Raw genomic sequence first — 21,062 nt, forward strand, 5'->3', positions numbered from 1 at the left:
TTCTTAGGGGTTTAAACTTTAGCATCTTTATTTTTTCATTATTATTAATATTCTAATGCATCTAAAAGAAAACAAAAAATAAACTTTCGTTTTGTGTATACAGCTCCTATGCAGACCTATGTGAGCAATAGTGCACACAGCCTAAGAGACAAAATAAAATCAATGTTGACGCTTGGTTGATACATGACACACACTGGAGGTGATCACATGACCCTCCCATCCAATCACGGACCGGCATAGCAGCGTGCAGCCGTTTATTTATTTATTGAGAAAGTTGAGAATCATCTTTTAAATTGTCATCAATGTAGAAATATCCTGAGCACTGCGGTCTATTCTCTGCACTTCATTTTTAATAAATCGCCAGCGATCGATCGTCTACTCCTGAACCGGTGTATAATAGGCCGAAGGCTACGGTATAAAAAGCGACAACCAGCAGCGGCAGCCCGAGGTGCAGTACATGGACCCGCCCACAGAGGGTGCACTCAGATTTCCCAGCAGACCCCAATATCATTGTGAGTAAGTTGCAGTTTCCTGAGGTTTTCATTATTCCCCAAATTACACATTTAACAATCAGAAAATAATTGTGCAAATTCATTCCCTGAGGCCCCAAAAAAGTAAGAAAAAAAAAGTGTCACTTAAAGTATTTGATGAAGATTGGCGCCGGCAGCCTCCCGCAGACGCTGTATATTGGACACTGTTTGTATTCGCAGGGCCAGTCGGACCAGGCGTACCGGACCGCAGAGATGTGGCTGCATCCTGTAAATGAGACCGTGACCACGTTACCAGAAGAGGACAAGAACTGCGCGGGAGCCGGGACCCACGTGTATCCGGATCCTTCATCGTCTCCATTTCTGCAAAATACCTGTGGATGGAAATGTAGAGAAAACGTAAAGGGGGGAGGGGATGAGCTGACGCTTTACCATGATCCACCATAATGACAGTGGGGGAGGGGAGACACGATATAGGACCCCCATATATAATGGATGGTTGGTGGTGCCCACTGATAGCGCCTGAACCTCCTGATATTCCCCCCCACATTTGTGAGATTCATGGTCCCCAGAAATCCCAAGTGGTTTCCTTCCGTTCAGTCACCTCAAAGATGTTGCCGCAGGTGCGGGGGACGAGCAGCTCCTGGTTGTAGGTAATATTCATGTATGAAGAGGAGTAATAGACCTCAATCGTGTCCGGAAATGGACCCTGGAAAGGGAGGTCACGCTCGCCATATGCGATGGATCGGGCCCCCAAGTACAATCTGTACGCCACAGTCTGCTTATCCCGGGGGTGAATGCTGAGAGAGGAGAGACCCCACATATAGTCAAATACAGCGGATCATATACACAGCGGATCCTATACACAGCGAGTCACATACACACAGCAGATCATATACACAGCGGATCAGATATACACAGCGGATCAGATACACAACAGATCACATACAGAGCGGATCATATATACAGCGGATCATATATACAGTGGATCATATATACAGCGGATCATATAAACAACGGATCATATATACAGCGAGTCATATATACAACGGATCATATAAACATAGAATCATATATACAGCGAATCATATATACAGCGAATCAATCATATATACAGCGGATCATATATACAGCGAATCAATCATATATACAGCGGATCATATATACAGTGAATCAATCATATATACAGCGAATCAATCATATAAACAGCGAATCATATACACCGTGTTCCAAATTATTATACACATTGGATTTAAGTGTCATAAACATTTAATTATTCGTTTTTCAATGAAACTCATGGATGGTATAGTGTATGTGTCTTAGGGCTCTTTGGATCAATGTAATCAATCTCAGACACCTGTGATAATTAGTTTGCCAGGTGTGCCCAATCAAAGGAAAACTACTTAAGAAGGACGTTCCACATTATTAAGCAGCCACAGGTCTCAAGCAATATGGGAAAGAAAAAGGATCTCTCTGCTGCCGAAAAGCGTGAAATAGTGCTGTACCTTGGAAAAGGTATGAAAACATTGGATATTTCAAGAAAACTTAAGCGTGATCATCGTACTGTGAAAAGATTTGTGGCTGATTCAGAGCACAGACTGGTTCGTTCAGATAAAGGCATAATGAGGAAGGTTTCTGCCAGACAAATTAATAGGATTAGGAGAGCAGCTGCTAAAATGCCATTGCAAAGCAGCAAACAGGTATTTGAAGCCGCTGGTGCCTCTGGAGTCCCGCGAACCTCAAGGTGTAGGATCTTCCAGAGGTTTGCAAGTGTGCATATAGCTATTATTCGGCCACCCCTAAACAATGCTCACAAGCAGAAACGGTTGCAGTGGGCTCAGAAATACATGAAGACTAATTTTCAAACCGTGTTGTTTACTGATGAGTGCTGTGCAACCCTGGATGATCCAGATGGATGGAGTAGTGGATGGTTGGTGAATGGCCACCATGTCCCAACAAAGCTGCGACGTCAGCAAGGAGGTGGCGGAGTCATGTTTTGGGCTGGAATCATGGGGAGAGAGCTGGTAGGCCCCTTTAGGGTCCCTGACGGTGTGAAAATGACCTCTGCAAAGTACGTAGAGTTTATGACTGACCACTTTCTTCCGTGGTACAAAAAGAAGAACCGTGCCTTCCGTAGCAAAATTATCTTCATGCATGACAATGCACCATCTTATGCTGCAAAGAATACCTCTGTGTCATTGGCTGCTATGGGCATAAAAGGAGAGAAACTCATGGTGTGGCCCCCATGTTCCCCTGACCTTAACCCTATTGAGAATCTTTGAAGCATCTTCAAGCAAAATATCTATGAGGGTGGGAGGCAGTTCACATCAAAACAGAAGCTCTGGGGGGTTATTCTGACATCCTGCAAAGATATTCAAGCACAAACTGTCCAAATACTCACAAATTCAATGGTTGCAAGAATTGTGCAGGTGATATCAGAGAAGGGTCCTGTGTAACATGTAACTTGTCCTGTGCAGGTGATATCAGAGAAGGGTCCTGTGTAACATGTAACTTGTCCTGTGCAGGTGATATCAGAGAAGGGTCCTGTGTAACATGTAACTTGTCCTGTGCAGGTGATATCAGAGAAGGGTCCTGTGTAACATGTAACTTGTCCTGTGCAGGTGATATCAGAGAAGGGTCCTGTGTAACATGTAACTTGTGCTGTGCAGGTGATATCAGAGAAGGGTCCTGTGTAACATGTAACTTGTGCTGTGCAGGTGATATCAGAGAAGGTTCCTGTGTAACATGTAACTTGTGCTGTGCAGGTGATATCAGAGAAGGGTCCTGTGTAACATGTAACTTGTGCTGTGCCGGTGATATCAGAGAAGGGTCCTGTGTAACATGTAACTTGTGCTGTGCCGGTGATATCAGAGAAGGGTCCTGTGTGACATGTAACTTGTCCTGTGCAGGTGATATCAGAGAAGGGTCCTGTGTAACATGTAACTTGTCCTGTGCAGGTGATATCAGAGGAGGGTCCTGTGTAACATGTAACTTGTGCTGTGCAGGTGATATCAGAGAAGGGTCCTGTGTAACATGTAACTTGTGCTGTGCAGGTGATATCAGAGAAGGGTCCTGTGTAACATGTAACTTGTCCTGTGCAGGTGATATCAGAGAAGGGTCCTGTGTAACATGTAACTTGTCCTGTGCAGGTGATATCAGAGAAGGGTCCTGTGTAACATGTAACTTGTGCTGTGCCGGTGATATCAGAGGAGGGTCCTGTGTAACATGTAACTTGTGCTGTGCAGGTGATATCAGAGAAGGGTCCTGTGTAACATGTAACTTGTGCTGTGCAGGTGATATCAGAGAAGGGTCCTGTGTAACATGTAACTTGTCCTGTGCAGGTGATATCAGAGAAGGGTCCTGTGTAACATGTAACTTGTGCTGTGCCGGTGATATCAGAGGAGGGTCCTGTGTAACATGTAACTTGTGCTGTGCAGGTGATATCAGAGAAGGGTCCTGTGTAACATGTAACTTGTGCTGTGCAGGTGATATCAGAGAAGGGTCCTGTGTAACATGTAACTTGTGCTGTGCAGGTGATATCAGAGAAGGGTCCTGTGTAACATGTAACTTGTCCTGTGAAGGTGATATCAGAGGAGGGTCCTGTGTAACATGTAACTTGTGCTGTGCAGGTGATATCAGAGAAGGGTCCTGTGTAACATGTAACTTGTGCTGTGCAGGTGATATCAGAGAAGGGTCCTGTGTAACATGTAACTTGTGCTGTGCAGGTGATATCAGAGAAGGGTCCTGTGTAACATGTAACTTGTGCTGTGCAGGTGATATCAGAGAAGGGTCATGTGTAACATGTAACTTGTCCTGTGCAGGTGATATCAGAGAAGGGTCCTGTGTAACATGTAACTTGTGCTGTGCAGGTGATATCAGAGAAGGGTCCTGTGTAACATGTAACTTGTGCTGTGCAGGTGATATCAGAGAAGGGTCCTGTGTAACATGTAACTTGTGCTGTGCAGGTGATATCAGAGAAGGGTCCTGTGTAACATGTAACTTGTGCTGTGCAGGTGATATCAGAGAAGGGTCCTGTGTAACATGTAACTTGTCCTGTGCAGGTGATATCAGAGAAGGGTCCTGTGTAACATGTAACTTGTGCTGTGCAGGTGATATCAGAGAAGGGTCCTGTGTAACATGTAACTTGTCCTGTGCAGGTGATATCAGAGAAGGGTCCTGTGTAACATGTAACTTGTCCTGTGCAGGTGATATCAGAGGAGGGTCCTGTGTAACATGTAACTTGTCCTGTGCAGGTGATATCAGAGGAGGGTCCTGTGTAACATGTAACTTGTGCTGTGCAGGTGATATCAGAGGAGGGTCCTGTGTAACATGTAACTTGTGCTGTGCAGGTGATATCAGAGAAGGATCCTGTGTAACATGTAACTTGTGCTGTGCAGGTGATATCAGAGGAGGGTCCTGTGTAACATGTAACTTGTGCTGTGCAGGTGATATCAGAGAAGGGTCCTATGTAACATGTAACTTGTGCTGTGCAGGTGATATCAGAGGAGGGTCCTGTGTAACATGTAACTTGTGCTGTGCAGGTGATATCAGAGAAGGGTCCTGTGTAACATGTAACTTGTCCTGTGCAGGTGATATCAGAGAAGGGTCCTGTGTAACATGTAACTTGTGCTGTGCAGGTGATATCAGAGAAGGGTCCTGTGTGACATGTAACTTGTGCTGTGCAGGTGATATCAGAGGAGGGTCCTGTGTAACATGTAACTTGTGCTGTGCAGGTGATATCAGAGAAGGGTCCTGTGTAACATGTAACTTGTGCTGTGCAGGTGATATCAGAGAAGGGTCCTGTGTAACATGTAACTTGTGCTGTGCAGGTGATATCAGAGAAGGGTCCTGTGTAACATGTAACTTGTCCTGTGCAGGTGATATCAGAGAAGGGTCCTGTGTAACATGTAACTTGTGCTGTGCAGGTGATATCAGAGAAGGGTCCTGTGTAACATGTAACTTGTCCTGTGCAGGTGATATCAGAGAAGGGTCCTGTGTAACATGTAACTTGTGCTGTGCAGGTGATATCAGAGAAGGGTCCTGTGTAACATGTAACTTGTGCTGTGCAGGTGATATCAGAGGAGGGTCCTGTGTAACATGTAACTTGTGCTGTGCAGGTGATATCAGAGGAGGGTCCTGTGTAACATGTAACTTGTCCTGTGCAGGTGATATCAGAGTAGGGTCCTGTGTAACATGTAACTTGTGCTGTGCAGGTGATATCAGAGAAGGGTCCTGTGTAACATGTAACTTGTGCTGTGCAGGTGATATCAGAGAAGGGTCCTGTGTAACATGTAACTTGTGCTGTGCAGGTGATATCAGAGAAGGGTCCTGTGTAACATGTAACTTGTCCTGTGCAGGTGATATCAGAGGAGGGTCCTGTGTAACATGTAACTTGTCCTGTGCAGGTGATATCAGAGGAGGGTCCTGTGTAACATGTAACTTGTGCTGTGCAGGTGATATCAGAGGAGGGTCCTGTGTAACATGTAACTTGTGCTGTGCAGGTGATATCAGAGGAGGGTCCTGTGTGTGTAACATGTAACTTGTGCTGTGCAGGTGATATCAGAGAAGGGTCCTGTGTAACATGTAACTTGTCCTGTGCAGGTGATATCAGAGAAGGGTCCTGTGTAACATGTAACTTGTGCTGTGCAGGTGATATCAGAGAAGGGTCCTGTGTGACATGTAACTTGTGCTGTGCAGGTGATATCAGAGGAGGGTCCTGTGTAACATGTAACTTGTGCTGTGCAGGTGATATCAGAGAAGGGTCCTGTGTAACATGTAACTTGTGCTGTGCATGTGATATCAGAGAAGGGTCCTGTGTAACATGTAACTTGTGCTGTGCAGGTGATATCAGAGGAGGGTCCTGTGTAACATGTAACTTGTGCTGTGCAGGTGACATCAGAGGAGGATCCTGTGTAACATGTAACTTGTGCTGTGCAGGTGACATCAGAGAAGGGTCCTGTGTAACATGTAACTTGTCCTGTGCAGGAGATATCAGAGAAGGGTCCTGTGTAACATGTAACTTGTCCTGTGCAGGTGATATCAGAGAAGGGTCCTGTGTAACATGTAACTTGTCCTGTGCAGGTGATATCAGAGAAGGGTCCTGTGTAACATGTAACTTGTGCTGTGCAGGTGATATCAGAGAAGGGTCCTGTGTAACATGTAACTTGTCCTGTGCAGGTGATATCAGAGAAGGGGTCCTATGTTACATGTAACTTGTCCTGTACAGGTGATATCAGAGGAGGGTCCTGTGTAACATGTAACTTGTCCTGTGCAGGTGATATCAGAGAAGGGTCCTGTGTAACATGTAACTTGTGCTGTGCAGGTGATATCAGAGAAGGGTCCTGTGTAACATGTAACTTGTGCTGTGCAGGTGATATCAGAGGAGGGTCCTGTGTAACATGTAACTTGTCCTGTGCAGGTGATATCAGAGAAGGGTCCTGTGTAACATGTAACTTGTGCTGTGCAGGTGATATCAGAGAAGGGTCCTGTGTAACATGTAACTTGTGCTGTGCAGGTGATATCAGAGGAGGGTCCTGTGTAACATGTAACTTGTGCTGTGCAGGTGATATCAGAGGAGGGTCCTGTGTAACATGTAACTTGTGCTGTGCAGGTGATATCAGAGAAGGGTCCTGTGTAACATGTAACTTGTCCTGTGCAGGTGATATCAGAGGAGGGTCCTGTGTAACATGTAACTTGTCCTGTGCAGGTGATATCAGAGGAGGGTCCTGTGTAACATGTAACTTGTCCTGTGCAGGTGATATCAGAGGAGGGTCCTGTGTAACATGTAACTTGTGCTGTGCAGGTGATATCAGAGGAGGGTCCTGTGTAACATGTAACTTGTGCTGTGCAGGTGATATCAGAGAAGGATCCTGTGTAACATGTAACTTGTGCTGTGCAGGTGATATCAGAGGAGGGTCCTGTGTAACATGTAACTTGTGCTGTGCAGGTGATATCAGAGGAGGGTCCTGTGTGTGTAACATGTAACTTGTGCTGTGCAGGTGATATCAGAGAAGGGTCCTGTGTAACATGTAACTTGTCCTGTGCAGGTGATATCAGAGAAGGGTCCTGTGTAACATGTAACTTGTGCTGTGCAGGTGATATCAGAGAAGGGTCCTGTGTGACATGTAACTTGTGCTGTGCAGGTGATATCAGAGGAGGGTCCTGTGTAACATGTAACTTGTGCTGTGCAGGTGATATCAGAGAAGGGTCCTGTGTAACATGTAACTTGTGCTGTGCATGTGATATCAGAGAAGGGTCCTGTGTAACATGTAACTTGTGCTGTGCAGGTGATATCAGAGGAGGGTCCTGTGTAACATGTAACTTGTGCTGTGCAGGTGACATCAGAGGAGGATCCTGTGTAACATGTAACTTGTGCTGTGCAGGTGACATCAGAGAAGGGTCCTGTGTAACATGTAACTTGTCCTGTGCAGGAGATATCAGAGAAGGGTCCTGTGTAACATGTAACTTGTCCTGTGCAGGTGATATCAGAGAAGGGTCCTGTGTAACATGTAACTTGTCCTGTGCAGGTGATATCAGAGAAGGGTCCTGTGTAACATGTAACTTGTGCTGTGCAGGTGATATCAGAGAAGGGTCCTGTGTAACATGTAACTTGTCCTGTGCAGGTGATATCAGAGAAGGGGTCCTATGTTACATGTAACTTGTCCTGTACAGGTGATATCAGAGGAGGGTCCTGTGTAACATGTAACTTGTCCTGTGCAGGTGATATCAGAGAAGGGTCCTGTGTAACATGTAACTTGTGCTGTGCAGGTGATATCAGAGAAGGGTCCTGTGTAACATGTAACTTGTGCTGTGCAGGTGATATCAGAGGAGGGTCCTGTGTAACATGTAACTTGTCCTGTGCAGGTGATATCAGAGAAGGGTCCTGTGTAACATGTAACTTGTGCTGTGCAGGTGATATCAGAGAAGGGTCCTGTGTAACATGTAACTTGTGCTGTGCAGGTGATATCAGAGGAGGGTCCTGTGTAACATGTAACTTGTGCTGTGCAGGTGATATCAGAGGAGGGTCCTGTGTAACATGTAACTTGTGCTGTGCAGGTGATATCAGAGGAGGGTCCTGTGTAACATGTAACTTGTCCTGTGCAGGTGATATCAGAGAAGGGTCCTGTGTAACATGTAACTTGTCCTGTGCAGGTGATATCAGAGAAGGGTCCTGTGTAACATGTAACTTGTGCTGTGCAGGTGATATCAGAGGAGGGTCCTGTGTAACATGTAACTTGTGCTGTGCAGGTGATATCAGAGAAGGGTCCTGTGTAACATGTAACTTGTCCTGTGCAGGTGATATCAGAGGAGGGTCCTGTGTAACATGTAACTTGTGCTGTGCAGGTGATATCAGAGGAGGGTCCTGTGTAACATGTAACTTGTGCTGTGCAGGTGATATCAGAGGAGGGTCCTGTGTAACATGTAACTTGTGCTGTGCAGTTGATATCAGAGAAGGGTCCTGTGTAACATGTAACTTGTGCTGTGCAGGTGATATCAGAGGAGGGTCCTGTGTAACATGTAACTTGTGCTGTGCAGGTGATATCAGAGGAGGGTCCTGTGTAACATGTAACTTGTGCTGTGCAGGTGATATCAGAGGAGGGTCCTGTGTAACATGTAACTTGTGCTGTGCAGGTGATATCAGAGAAGGGGTCCTGTGTAACATGTAACTTGTGCTGTGCAGGTGATATCAGAGGAGGGTCCTGTGTAACATGTAACTTGTCCTGTACAGGTGATATCAGAGGAGGGTCCTGTGTAACATGTAACTTGTGCTGTGCAGGTGATATCAGAGAAGGGTCCTGTGTAACATGTAACTTGTGCTGTGCAGGTGATATCAGAGGAGGGTCCTGTGTAACATGTAACTTGTGCTGTGCAGGTGATATCAGAGGAGGGGTCCTGTGTAACATGTAACTTGTCCTGTGCAGGTGATATCAGAGAAGGGTCCTGTGTAACATGTAACTTGTGCTGTGCAGGTGATATCAGAGGAGGGTCCTGTGTAACATGTAACTTGTCCTGTGCAGGTGATATCAGAGCAGGGTCCTGTGTAACATGTAACTTGTCCTGTGCAGGTGATATCAGAGCAGGGTCCTGTGTAACATGTAACTTGTGCTGTGCAGGTGATATCAGAGAAGGGGTCCTGTGTAACATGTAACTTGTCCTGTGCAGGTGATATCAGAGAAGGGTCCTGTGTAACATGTAACTTGTGCTGTGCAGGTGATATCAGAGAAGGGTCCTGTGTAACATGTAACTTGTGCTGTGCAGGTGATATCAGAGAAGGGTCCTGTGTAACATGTAACTTGTCCTGTGCAGGTGATATCAGAGAAGGGTCCTGTGTAACATGTAACTTGTGCTGTGCAGGTGATATCAGAGAAGGGTCCTGTGTAACATGTAACTTGTGCTGTGCAGGTGATATCAGAGGAGGGTCCTGTGTAACATGTAACTTGTGCTGTGCAGGTGATATCAGAGAAGGGTCCTGTGTAACATGTAACTTGTCCTGTGCAGGTGATATCAGAGGAGGGTCCTGTGTAACATGTAACTTGTCCTGTGCAGGTGATATCAGAGGAGGGTCCTGTGTAACATGTAACTTGTGCTGTGCAGGTGATATCAGAGGAGGGTCCTGTGTAACATGTAACTTGTGCTGTGCAGGTGATATCAGAGAAGGATCCTGTGTAACATGTAACTTGTGCTGTGCAGGTGATATCAGAGGAGGGTCCTGTGTAACATGTAACTTGTGCTGTGCAGGTGATATCAGAGGAGGGTCCTGTGTGTGTAACATGTAACTTGTGCTGTGCAGGTGATATCAGAGAAGGGTCCTGTGTAACATGTAACTTGTCCTGTGCAGGTGATATCAGAGAAGGGTCCTGTGTAACATGTAACTTGTGCTGTGCAGGTGATATCAGAGAAGGGTCCTGTGTGACATGTAACTTGTGCTGTGCAGGTGATATCAGAGGAGGGTCCTGTGTAACATGTAACTTGTGCTGTGCAGGTGATATCAGAGAAGGGTCCTGTGTAACATGTAACTTGTGCTGTGCATGTGATATCAGAGAAGGGTCCTGTGTAACATGTAACTTGTGCTGTGCAGGTGATATCAGAGGAGGGTCCTGTGTAACATGTAACTTGTGCTGTGCAGGTGACATCAGAGGAGGATCCTGTGTAACATGTAACTTGTGCTGTGCAGGTGACATCAGAGAAGGGTCCTGTGTAACATGTAACTTGTCCTGTGCAGGAGATATCAGAGAAGGGTCCTGTGTAACATGTAACTTGTCCTGTGCAGGTGATATCAGAGAAGGGTCCTGTGTAACATGTAACTTGTCCTGTGCAGGTGATATCAGAGAAGGGTCCTGTGTAACATGTAACTTGTCCTGTGCAGGTGATATCAGAGAAGGGTCCTGTGTAACATGTAACTTGTCCTGTGCAGGTGATATCAGAGAAGGGTCCTGTGTAACATGTAACTTGTCCTGTGCAGGTGATATCAGAGAAGGGTCCTGTGTAACATGTAACTTGTGCTGTGCAGGTGATATCAGAGAAGGGTCCTGTGTAACATGTAACTTGTGCTGTGCAGGTGATATCAGAGAAGGTTCCTGTGTAACATGTAACTTGTGCTGTGCAGGTGATATCAGAGAAGGGTCCTGTGTAACATGTAACTTGTGCTGTGCCGGTGATATCAGAGAAGGGTCCTGTGTAACATGTAACTTGTGCTGTGCCGGTGATATCAGAGAAGGGTCCTGTGTGACATGTAACTTGTCCTGTGCAGGTGATATCAGAGAAGGGTCCTGTGTAACATGTAACTTGTCCTGTGCAGGTGATATCAGAGGAGGGTCCTGTGTAACATGTAACTTGTGCTGTGCAGGTGATATCAGAGAAGGGTCCTGTGTAACATGTAACTTGTGCTGTGCAGGTGATATCAGAGAAGGGTCCTGTGTAACATGTAACTTGTGCTGTGCAGGTGATATCAGAGAAGGGTCCTGTGTAACATGTAACTTGTGCTGTGCAGGTGATATCAGAGGAGGGTCCTGTGTAACATGTAACTTGTCCTGTGCAGGTGATATCAGAGAAGGGTCCTGTGTAACATGTAACTTGTCCTGTGCAGGTGATATCAGAGAAGGGTCCTGTGTAACATGTAACTTGTGCTGTGCCGGTGATATCAGAGGAGGGTCCTGTGTAACATGTAACTTGTGCTGTGCAGGTGATATCAGAGAAGGGTCCTGTGTAACATGTAACTTGTGCTGTGCAGGTGATATCAGAGAAGGGTCCTGTGTAACATGTAACTTGTCCTGTGCAGGTGATATCAGAGAAGGGTCCTGTGTAACATGTAACTTGTGCTGTGCCGGTGATATCAGAGGAGGGTCCTGTGTAACATGTAACTTGTGCTGTGCAGGTGATATCAGAGAAGGGTCCTGTGTAACATGTAACTTGTGCTGTGCAGGTGATATCAGAGAAGGGTCCTGTGTAACATGTAACTTGTGCTGTGCAGGTGATATCAGAGAAGGGTCCTGTGTAACATGTAACTTGTCCTGTGAAGGTGATATCAGAGGAGGGTCCTGTGTAACATGTAACTTGTGCTGTGCAGGTGATATCAGAGAAGGGTCCTGTGTAACATGTAACTTGTGCTGTGCAGGTGATATCAGAGAAGGGTCCTGTGTAACATGTAACTTGTGCTGTGCAGGTGATATCAGAGAAGGGTCCTGTGTAACATGTAACTTGTGCTGTGCAGGTGATATCAGAGAAGGGTCATGTGTAACATGTAACTTGTCCTGTGCAGGTGATATCAGAGAAGGGTCCTGTGTAACATGTAACTTGTGCTGTGCAGGTGATATCAGAGAAGGGTCCTGTGTAACATGTAACTTGTCCTGTGCAGGTGATATCAGAGAAGGGTCCTGTGTAACATGTAACTTGTGCTGTGCAGGTGATATCAGAGAAGGGTCCTGTGTAACATGTAACTTGTCCTGTGCAGGTGATATCAGAGAAGGGTCCTGTGTAACATGTAACTTGTCCTGTGCAGGTGATATCAGAGGAGGGTCCTGTGTAACATGTAACTTGTCCTGTGCAGGTGATATCAGAGGAGGGTCCTGTGTAACATGTAACTTGTGCTGTGCAGGTGATATCAGAGGAGGGTCCTGTGTAACATGTAACTTGTGCTGTGCAGGTGATATCAGAGAAGGATCCTGTGTAACATGTAACTTGTGCTGTGCAGGTGATATCAGAGGAGGGTCCTGTGTAACATGTAACTTGTGCTGTGCAGGTGATATCAGAGAAGGGTCCTATGTAACATGTAACTTGTGCTGTGCAGGTGATATCAGAGGAGGGTCCTGTGTAACATGTAACTTGTGCTGTGCAGGTGATATCAGAGAAGGGTCCTGTGTAACATGTAACTTGTCCTGTGCAGGTGATATCAGAGAAGGGTCCTGTGTAACATGTAACTTGTGCTGTGCAGGTGATATCAGAGAAGGGTCCTGTGTGACATGTAACTTGTGCTGTGCAGGTGATATCAGAGGAGGGTCCTGTGTAACATGTAACTTGTGCTGTGCAGGTGATATCAGAGAAGGGTCCTGTGTAACATGTAACTTGTGCTGTGCAGGTGATATCAGAGAAGGGTCCTGTGTAACATGTAACTTGTGCTGTGCAGGTGATATCAGAGAAGGGTCCTGTGTAACATGTAACTTGTCCTGTGCAGGTGATATCAGAGAAGGGTCCTGTGTAACATGTAACTTGTGCTGTGCAGGTGATATCAGAGAAGGGTCCTGTGTAACATGTAACTTGTGCTGTGCAGGTGATGTCAGAGGAGGGTCCTGTGTAACATGTAACTTGTGCTGTGCAGGTGATATCAGAGGAGGGTCCTGTGTAACATGTAACTTGTCCTGTGCAGGTGATATCAGAGTAGGGTCCTGTGTAACATGTAACTTGTGCTGTGCAGGTGATATCAGAGAAGGGTCCTGTGTAACATGTAACTTGTGCTGTGCAGGTGATATCAGAGAAGGGTCCTGTGTAACATGTAACTTGTGCTGTGCAGGTGATATCAGAGAAGGGTCCTGTGTAACATGTAACTTGTCCTGTGCAGGTGATATCAGAGGAGGGTCCTGTGTAACATGTAACTTGTCCTGTGCAGGTGATATCAGAGGAGGGTCCTGTGTAACATGTAACTTGTGCTGTGCAGGTGATATCAGAGGAGGGTCCTGTGTAACATGTAACTTGTGCTGTGCAGGTGATATCAGAGAAGGATCCTGTGTAACATGTAACTTGTGCTGTGCAGGTGATATCAGAGGAGGGTCCTGTGTAACATGTAACTTGTGCTGTGCAGGTGATATCAGAGGAGGGTCCTGTGTGTGTAACATGTAACTTGTGCTGTGCAGGTGATATCAGAGAAGGGTCCTGTGTAACATGTAACTTGTCCTGTGCAGGTGATATCAGAGAAGGGTCCTGTGTAACATGTAACTTGTGCTGTGCAGGTGATATCAGAGAAGGGTCCTGTGTGACATGTAACTTGTGCTGTGCAGGTGATATCAGAGGAGGGTCCTGTGTAACATGTAACTTGTGCTGTGCAGGTGATATCAGAGAAGGGTCCTGTGTAACATGTAACTTGTGCTGTGCATGTGATATCAGAGAAGGGTCCTGTGTAACATGTAACTTGTGCTGTGCAGGTGATATCAGAGGAGGGTCCTGTGTAACATGTAACTTGTGCTGTGCAGGTGACATCAGAGGAGGATCCTGTGTAACATGTAACTTGTGCTGTGCAGGTGACATCAGAGAAGGGTCCTGTGTAACATGTAACTTGTCCTGTGCAGGAGATATCAGAGAAGGGTCCTGTGTAACATGTAACTTGTCCTGTGCAGGTGATATCAGAGAAGGGTCCTGTGTAACATGTAACTTGTCCTGTGCAGGTGATATCAGAGAAGGGTCCTGTGTAACATGTAACTTGTGCTGTGCAGGTGATATCAGAGAAGGGTCCTGTGTAACATGTAACTTGTCCTGTGCAGGTGATATCAGAGAAGGGGTCCTATGTTACATGTAACTTGTCCTGTACAGGTGATATCAGAGGAGGGTCCTGTGTAACATGTAACTTGTCCTGTGCAGGTGATATCAGAGAAGGGTCCTGTGTAACATGTAACTTGTGCTGTGCAGGTGATATCAGAGAAGGGTCCTGTGTAACATGTAACTTGTGCTGTGCAGGTGATATCAGAGGAGGGTCCTGTGTAACATGTAACTTGTCCTGTGCAGGTGATATCAGAGAAGGGTCCTGTGTAACATGTAACTTGTGCTGTGCAGGTGATATCAGAGAAGGGTCCTGTGTAACATGTAACTTGTGCTGTGCAGGTGATATCAGAGGAGGGTCCTGTGTAACATGTAACTTGTGCTGTGCAGGTGATATCAGAGGAGGGTCCTGTGTAACATGTAACTTGTGCTGTGCAGGTGATATCAGAGAAGGGTCCTGTGTAACATGTAACTTGTCCTGTGCAGGTGATATCAGAGGAGGGTCCTGTGTAACATGTAACTTGTCCTGTGCAGGTGATATCAGAGGAGGGTCCTGTGTAACATGTAACTTGTGCTGTGCAGGTGATATCAGAGGAGGGTCCTGTGTAACATGTAACTTGTGCTGTGCAGGTGATATCAGAGAAGGATCCTGTGTAACATGTAACTTGTGCTGTGCAGGTGATATCAGAGGAGGGTCCTGTGTAACATGTAACTTGTGCTGTGCAGGTGATATCAGAGGAGGGTCCTGTGTGTGTAACATGTAACTTGTGCTGTGCAGGTGATATCAGAGAAGGGTCCTGTGTAACATGTAACTTGACTTAAGGTATGTTTGATGCTTCCGCTATCTACGACCTTACACCCCAAACCCCAATAAGAGACCACACATGAATTTTGGTGTAAAGGCCACAGCAGCCATTTATTAAACACACCTTTTTTCTGAAAAAGAGCATAACCATAAACACATCATAACTCCATGATAACATCCTGCTCTATTTCCCAACTCCAGATAAAGGATCCTTGAAGGCACTTCAATCATTAAACTCCATCGTTTCCTTATTAGGTCTGGACCCCTTACCCTACAGCCGTTCTGCACCTGACCCGAGGGCACCAACCATGTCCAAGACCTCTCTCTCCCTTCCTGGGGACCCTGCCCATCAGGAATATATATGAGCTGGGTAACCACTCCCCAGCCCCTCCAATACTATCCCGGGTTAAACGCCCCGAGTTCTCTTGCAACAATCTCCATTGTTGCTTCTCCTTCTCATTCCGTGCCTCCAAAGACCCCTCCTCCTACCGCCATTGCTACTGTGACAAAACAAAACCCCAACCGACAAATTCCCATAAACAGGAGAAAATACTGGGAGGGCGGGCGGGACAAAAATTTCTCCTGTTGTCCAGCGGGAAAGAGGGCTGCCTCTTCCCCGCATGGACTTATATACTTTATTCTCCACCCACCACATATAGATACATTTTGCCCCATGCCCCCTTTCACATAACCCTCCCATCCCTACAAATATAGCCTAACACATAATACCTAATACATAATAGCCTAGAACTCCCAAACACCTAGTCATGCGCTTGCTTCATTACGGCTGCGCCTACATTACGCTGGGCTTACTTGACTTAAGGTATGTTTGATGCTTCCGCTATCTACGACCTTACACCCCAAACCCCAATAAGAGACCACACATGAATTTTGGTGTAAAGGCCACAGCAGCCATTTATTAAACACACCTTTTTTCTGAAAAAGAGCATAACCATAAACACATCATAACTCCATGATAACATCCTGCTCTATTTCCCAACTCCAGATAAAGGATCCTTGAAGGCACTTCAATCATTAAACTCCATCGTTTCCTTATTAGGTCTGGACCCCTTACCCTACAGCCGTTCTGCACCTGACCCGAGGGCACCAACCATGTCCAAGACCTCTCTCTCCCTTCCTGGGGACCCTGCCCATCAGGAATATATATGAGCTGGGTAACCACTCCCCAGCCCCTCCAATACTATCCCGGGTTAAACGCCCCGAGTTCTCTTGCAACAATCTCCATTGTTGCTTCTCCTTCTCATTCCGTGCCTCCAAAGACCCCTCCTCCTACCGCCACGACAATCATGTGTGACCCCTTACACATGATTGTCCCTCCACAACTGCAGGGCTTTCTCCATGCCCTCCTTAATGTCCAAGGTCCACATATCCAGACCCACCTCGTTTAGATGAACACCATCCGCCCTGAGGAAACCTACCTCTCTACCCTCCAACTCCTTATGCCTCACCACAACACCGCCATTGCGTGCCACAAACCTGCCAACTACCTTGTTGACCTTTGCTCGCGCTTTGTTTAAGCTATGTATGGAACGTGCCTGCCGCCACACCTTGCGAGCCACAATATCAGACCATACAATAACCACTCCTGGGAACGCCGACCACAACCGCAAAAGGTCAATCTTCACATCCCTCACTAAATCCCTGGACGACCGAATGCCCAAATCATTGCCGCCAAGGTGCACCACTAAGATATCCGGCGCCCTGTCCAATCCCGCATAAAATTGTACCTCTGGTAACAGCCTACACCACAGCATGCCCCGCAGGCCCAACCATCTGACCTGCACCTCTGCGTGATCCATGCCCAACTGCCGTCCGGCCGGACGAACATCAGCACGCACACCTCCCCAGTGTACGTAGGAGTGCCCCATGATCCAAATCAAGCAGGGACCTGCACCTAAAACAACACAAAACAACAACGTAACTACTCCATATCCACCTCCAGCACATCTTATCACCACCGCCTCAAAGCAAGTGAGGCCGCACATACAACCTGTATCTGTCTGACTCCCACCTACCAATCTTCTTAACCATCGCCGGGGATAAACCCCACCGAGCTGCTTCCGTAGCTGCGCCAATTCTAAAGGAATGAGAGCTAAAACCTGCTCCCCCTCTGCCGGACAACAGGATACATTTTTTGAACACCTGTGAAAACTGGAATTTTGACAGAGACAGCCCGTCTGCATGAACCAACAAGGATGCCGGGCCCTCAGGCCTCACCGCAACAAACTCCCGAAAACAGCGGACCGGGCACACCCGCGACCCTGGTAACTCATACAAACGCACCACAAAACCTCTCCCCTCCTGATCTGTCTTAGATCTACGGAGCAAACAAGAAAGGCAGGAGCCATCCAAATCCACATCAGCATACAATAAACCCCCTGCCACACTCTTACTGGCCGACACCAACTCCGATATCCGGAACGCCCCAAAGAAAGCCAAAGAAAAGGCCAGTGTAAATAGCCGCACTTCAAATGCTGAAACACAAACCTCCCTCAACAATTCACAAATCGCTACCAACAGCTCAAATGACACCGGCTTCCTGAGATCCCTAACTGCGGAACCCCTCCTGAAACCCTTCATTGCCTGCCGCACCAGAAAGGACTTAGTCACGTCCTCCTCACCTTTCTTCTTAAACCAAAAAACCAAGGCCGACAAACTGCGAGCGACCATTGCTGCAGACGACCCCTCACTGTACGCATTTCCTATAAAATACAGCACACACGCCTGCCGATCTGCAATACCTGCCTGCGCATTTTCCAACAACGTCTCCCATACTTGCCACACCGCACTGTACCTCTGCCACGTGACCGCACTAACCGACCTTTCCACAAGCGACATCGCCATTGTCACACCACCTTCCACAGATGCTCTGGACAAGGCAGGCCATGAGACTCCGCCCCCGGCGCCAGCAGACGAAACCTGTCCCACTGTTGACGAGAAAGGGAATCAGCCACAGAATTCAGCACCCCAGGAATATGCACTGCCACAAAATGCGCATTCAACATCAGACCTCTCAAAACTAAATGTCGCAATAGTCGCACGACTGGCGGAGAATTAGCTGTCTGCGCATTAACAGCCTGAACGACACCTAGATTGTCACATACGAAACGCACTCTCCGGTCCCGCAGACAATCCCCCCACAACTCCGCAGCCACCACAATCGGGAACAATTCCAGCAGAGCCAAGTTACGGACAAAACCACATTCATGCCATGTATCAGGCCAAACTCCTGCACACCACTGCCCCTGGAAATAAGCCCCAAATCCACATGCACCTGATGCATCAGTATACAGCTCCAAGTCCACACTAGACACCGGCTGATACATGAGCACCGACCGCCCATTATAGGTCTGCAAAAACTCCCCCCACACCAACAAGTCAGCTTTCAACTCCGCCGACAACCTAATGAAATGATGAGGGGAATGCACCCCTGCGGTAGCATTCGCCAACCGCCTGCAAAACACCCGCCCCATGGGCATAATCCTACAAGCGAAATTCAAATGCCCCAACAAGGATTGCAAGTCCCGCAATTGTATCTTCTTCCTGCGCAGCGCACTCGCCACCAACTCTCTCATCTCCAGCAACTTATCATCAGGCAAGCGACACTCCATGTTATCTGAATCAATCATGATTCCCAAAAACTTAATGACCGTCGTGGGTCCCTCAGTTTTCTCAGGCGCCAAAGGTACCCCAAAATCCATTGCCACTCTCTCCATAGTGTGTAGCAATCCTGCACACACATAGGTACCCGGCGGACCGATAAACAGGAAATCATCCAGATAATGTAGGGCAGATTGCACCTGCGCCTCCCGACGGACCACCCACTCCAAAAACGTGCTAAACATCTCAAAATAAGCGCATGAAATGGAGCAGCCCATCGGGAGGCAACAATCCACAAAATATTCCTCCTGCCAATAACATCCCAGCAAACAAAAACTATCCGGATGCACCGGCAATAAACGAAAAGCGGCCTCAATGTCAGTTTTCGCTAACAGAGAGCCCTTCCCGTATTTCCGAACCCAAACAACCGCCGCATCAAAGTTAGTGTAACTGACCGCGCACAGGGCCGGATCAATGCCGTCATTCACCGACTCGCCTTCCGGATAAGACAAGTGATGAATAAGGCGGAATTTATTCACCTCCTTTTTTGGAACCAAACCTAACGGGGAAACACGCAAATTCTGAACAGGCGGGGAGGAAAACGGCCCCGCCATGCGGCCCAAAGCCACCTCCTTCAGCAGCTTATCCGTAACCAGATCAGGCCGCGCCAAAGCAGACGACAAATTACGGACTACCCCGTCACGTCCAACCGACGTACAAGGAATCCGAAAACCTTCTGAAAATCCTAACCACAACAAATCCGCCACTTTCTTATTTGGATAGCCCCTTAAAAACGGGAGCATCCTTTCCACCCTCACCGGCGTCGCCCCTCTTCTGCTCAGCATCTCCCTGCCTGCCCTTATGCTTCTTGAAGCATCTGGACAAACCATGGGCGCCTCCGCAACCGGAGCACTCGTGCTTGTACCTACAATCTGGGCCGAACTTGCAATGCCCCTCATTATACTGCCAGCAACACCCCTTTCCTGAGGATCCTGACCGACCCGCTGCTGACCCCTGACCGCCGGCCGCATCACGAAAGGGCTGCTGCCCCTGTTTTGGCGCAGACATCAGACGCATCCATAAACTGATATCCTTGTGATCCCATCGCAACGACGGGCGCACCGACTTCCGCTGACGAAACTGTTCGTCATACCGCAACCACGCATTACCACCGTATACACGATACGCCTCCCCTACCGAATCCATATAACAGAATAGCGCCGAACAGTTCTCCGGCGCCTTCTCACCCACCACACTAGCCAAGATAGCGAAGGCCTGCAGCCAATTCGCAAAAGTCCGTGGAATCAAACGATACCGCCGCCGCTCCTCCTCCTCCTTCTTACTTTCATCCGGTTTCCACCGGTCCAAATTAAACTTCTCTAACGGCAGCAAAGAAAAAATCTCAACATATTCATCTTTCCATATCTTTTCCCTAATCTCCACCTTCAAATGTGCCCCCAGCGGGCCCTCAAAACACACATAAACCTCACCTTTAGCGGCGTCAGCCAAACGCACATCCTCCACCACCTTCTTAGCTGTACTAGCCGCCTCGTCAACTGCTTTTCCCACAGCCACTACGGCACCCACAACCGGCGCCACTTCACTAACACCCGCAATCACTGCCGCAGCTGCACCAGAAATCGCCTCATTAGCAACCGCACTCCCTGCCGCACTAGCCGACGCCTCACTAGCAGCGCCCCATACCCTCGCTGGCGACTGCTCTACGCCTGGCACAATTCTCATAAAATACTCCTGCATCCCTCTAAACAACAATTGCATCTGTGACATTGACAATATCCCCCCCACATCCCCCCCACACATCCCCGGCACCACATCAGTGGTAGACTCACCCGTACGTCCCTGAGGTGACCTCCCAGCGGACGCGTCCATCACTCCAGATAATCCAGGCGTCGGTCGTGACGATCCTAGGGAGTGGTGCTCCTGCACCCCACGCTCCCCGTAGCTCCCCGCACTTCCAGTCGCTGCTGCTCTAGGCTCCGCGGAATGCGGCCCGTCCACGATCCTGCCACCCCCTGGTGGCGTGGCATATTCAGAACGACAGCCCTGCCGATCCAGTCCTTCTGCAGGGCTGTCAAAATAAAATCTTCTTGTAGTCGTCGCTGCCTGTATAGCAGACCGCTGCCCCCCCTCGTCCGGATGGGGCCCGGCGTCATTCCAAGAAG

The 21,062-nt window shown here is 47.7% G+C and overlaps 1 protein-coding gene across 1 annotated transcript in view; it reads right to left on the reverse strand.

The window, feature by feature from the left end:
• The window catches only part of SIAE (sialic acid acetylesterase), a 60,343-nt gene continuing 39,281 nt past the window's right edge, over nt 1–21,062 (reverse strand). Inside the window, exons 9-10 of the mRNA XM_075839181.1 lie at nt 1,093–1,288; nt 1–862 (exon numbers count right to left, since the gene is read on the reverse strand). Coding sequence (XP_075695296.1) covers nt 632–862; nt 1,093–1,288 — 427 coding nt within the window. The 3' untranslated portion in view covers nt 1–631. The remainder of the gene's footprint in view (nt 863–1,092; nt 1,289–21,062) is intronic.

Source organism: Rhinoderma darwinii, chromosome 10 (assembly GCF_050947455.1).
Source record: "Rhinoderma darwinii isolate aRhiDar2 chromosome 10, aRhiDar2.hap1, whole genome shotgun sequence".
In the NCBI taxonomy this organism is placed as follows: domain Eukaryota; kingdom Metazoa; phylum Chordata; class Amphibia; order Anura; family Rhinodermatidae; genus Rhinoderma; species Rhinoderma darwinii.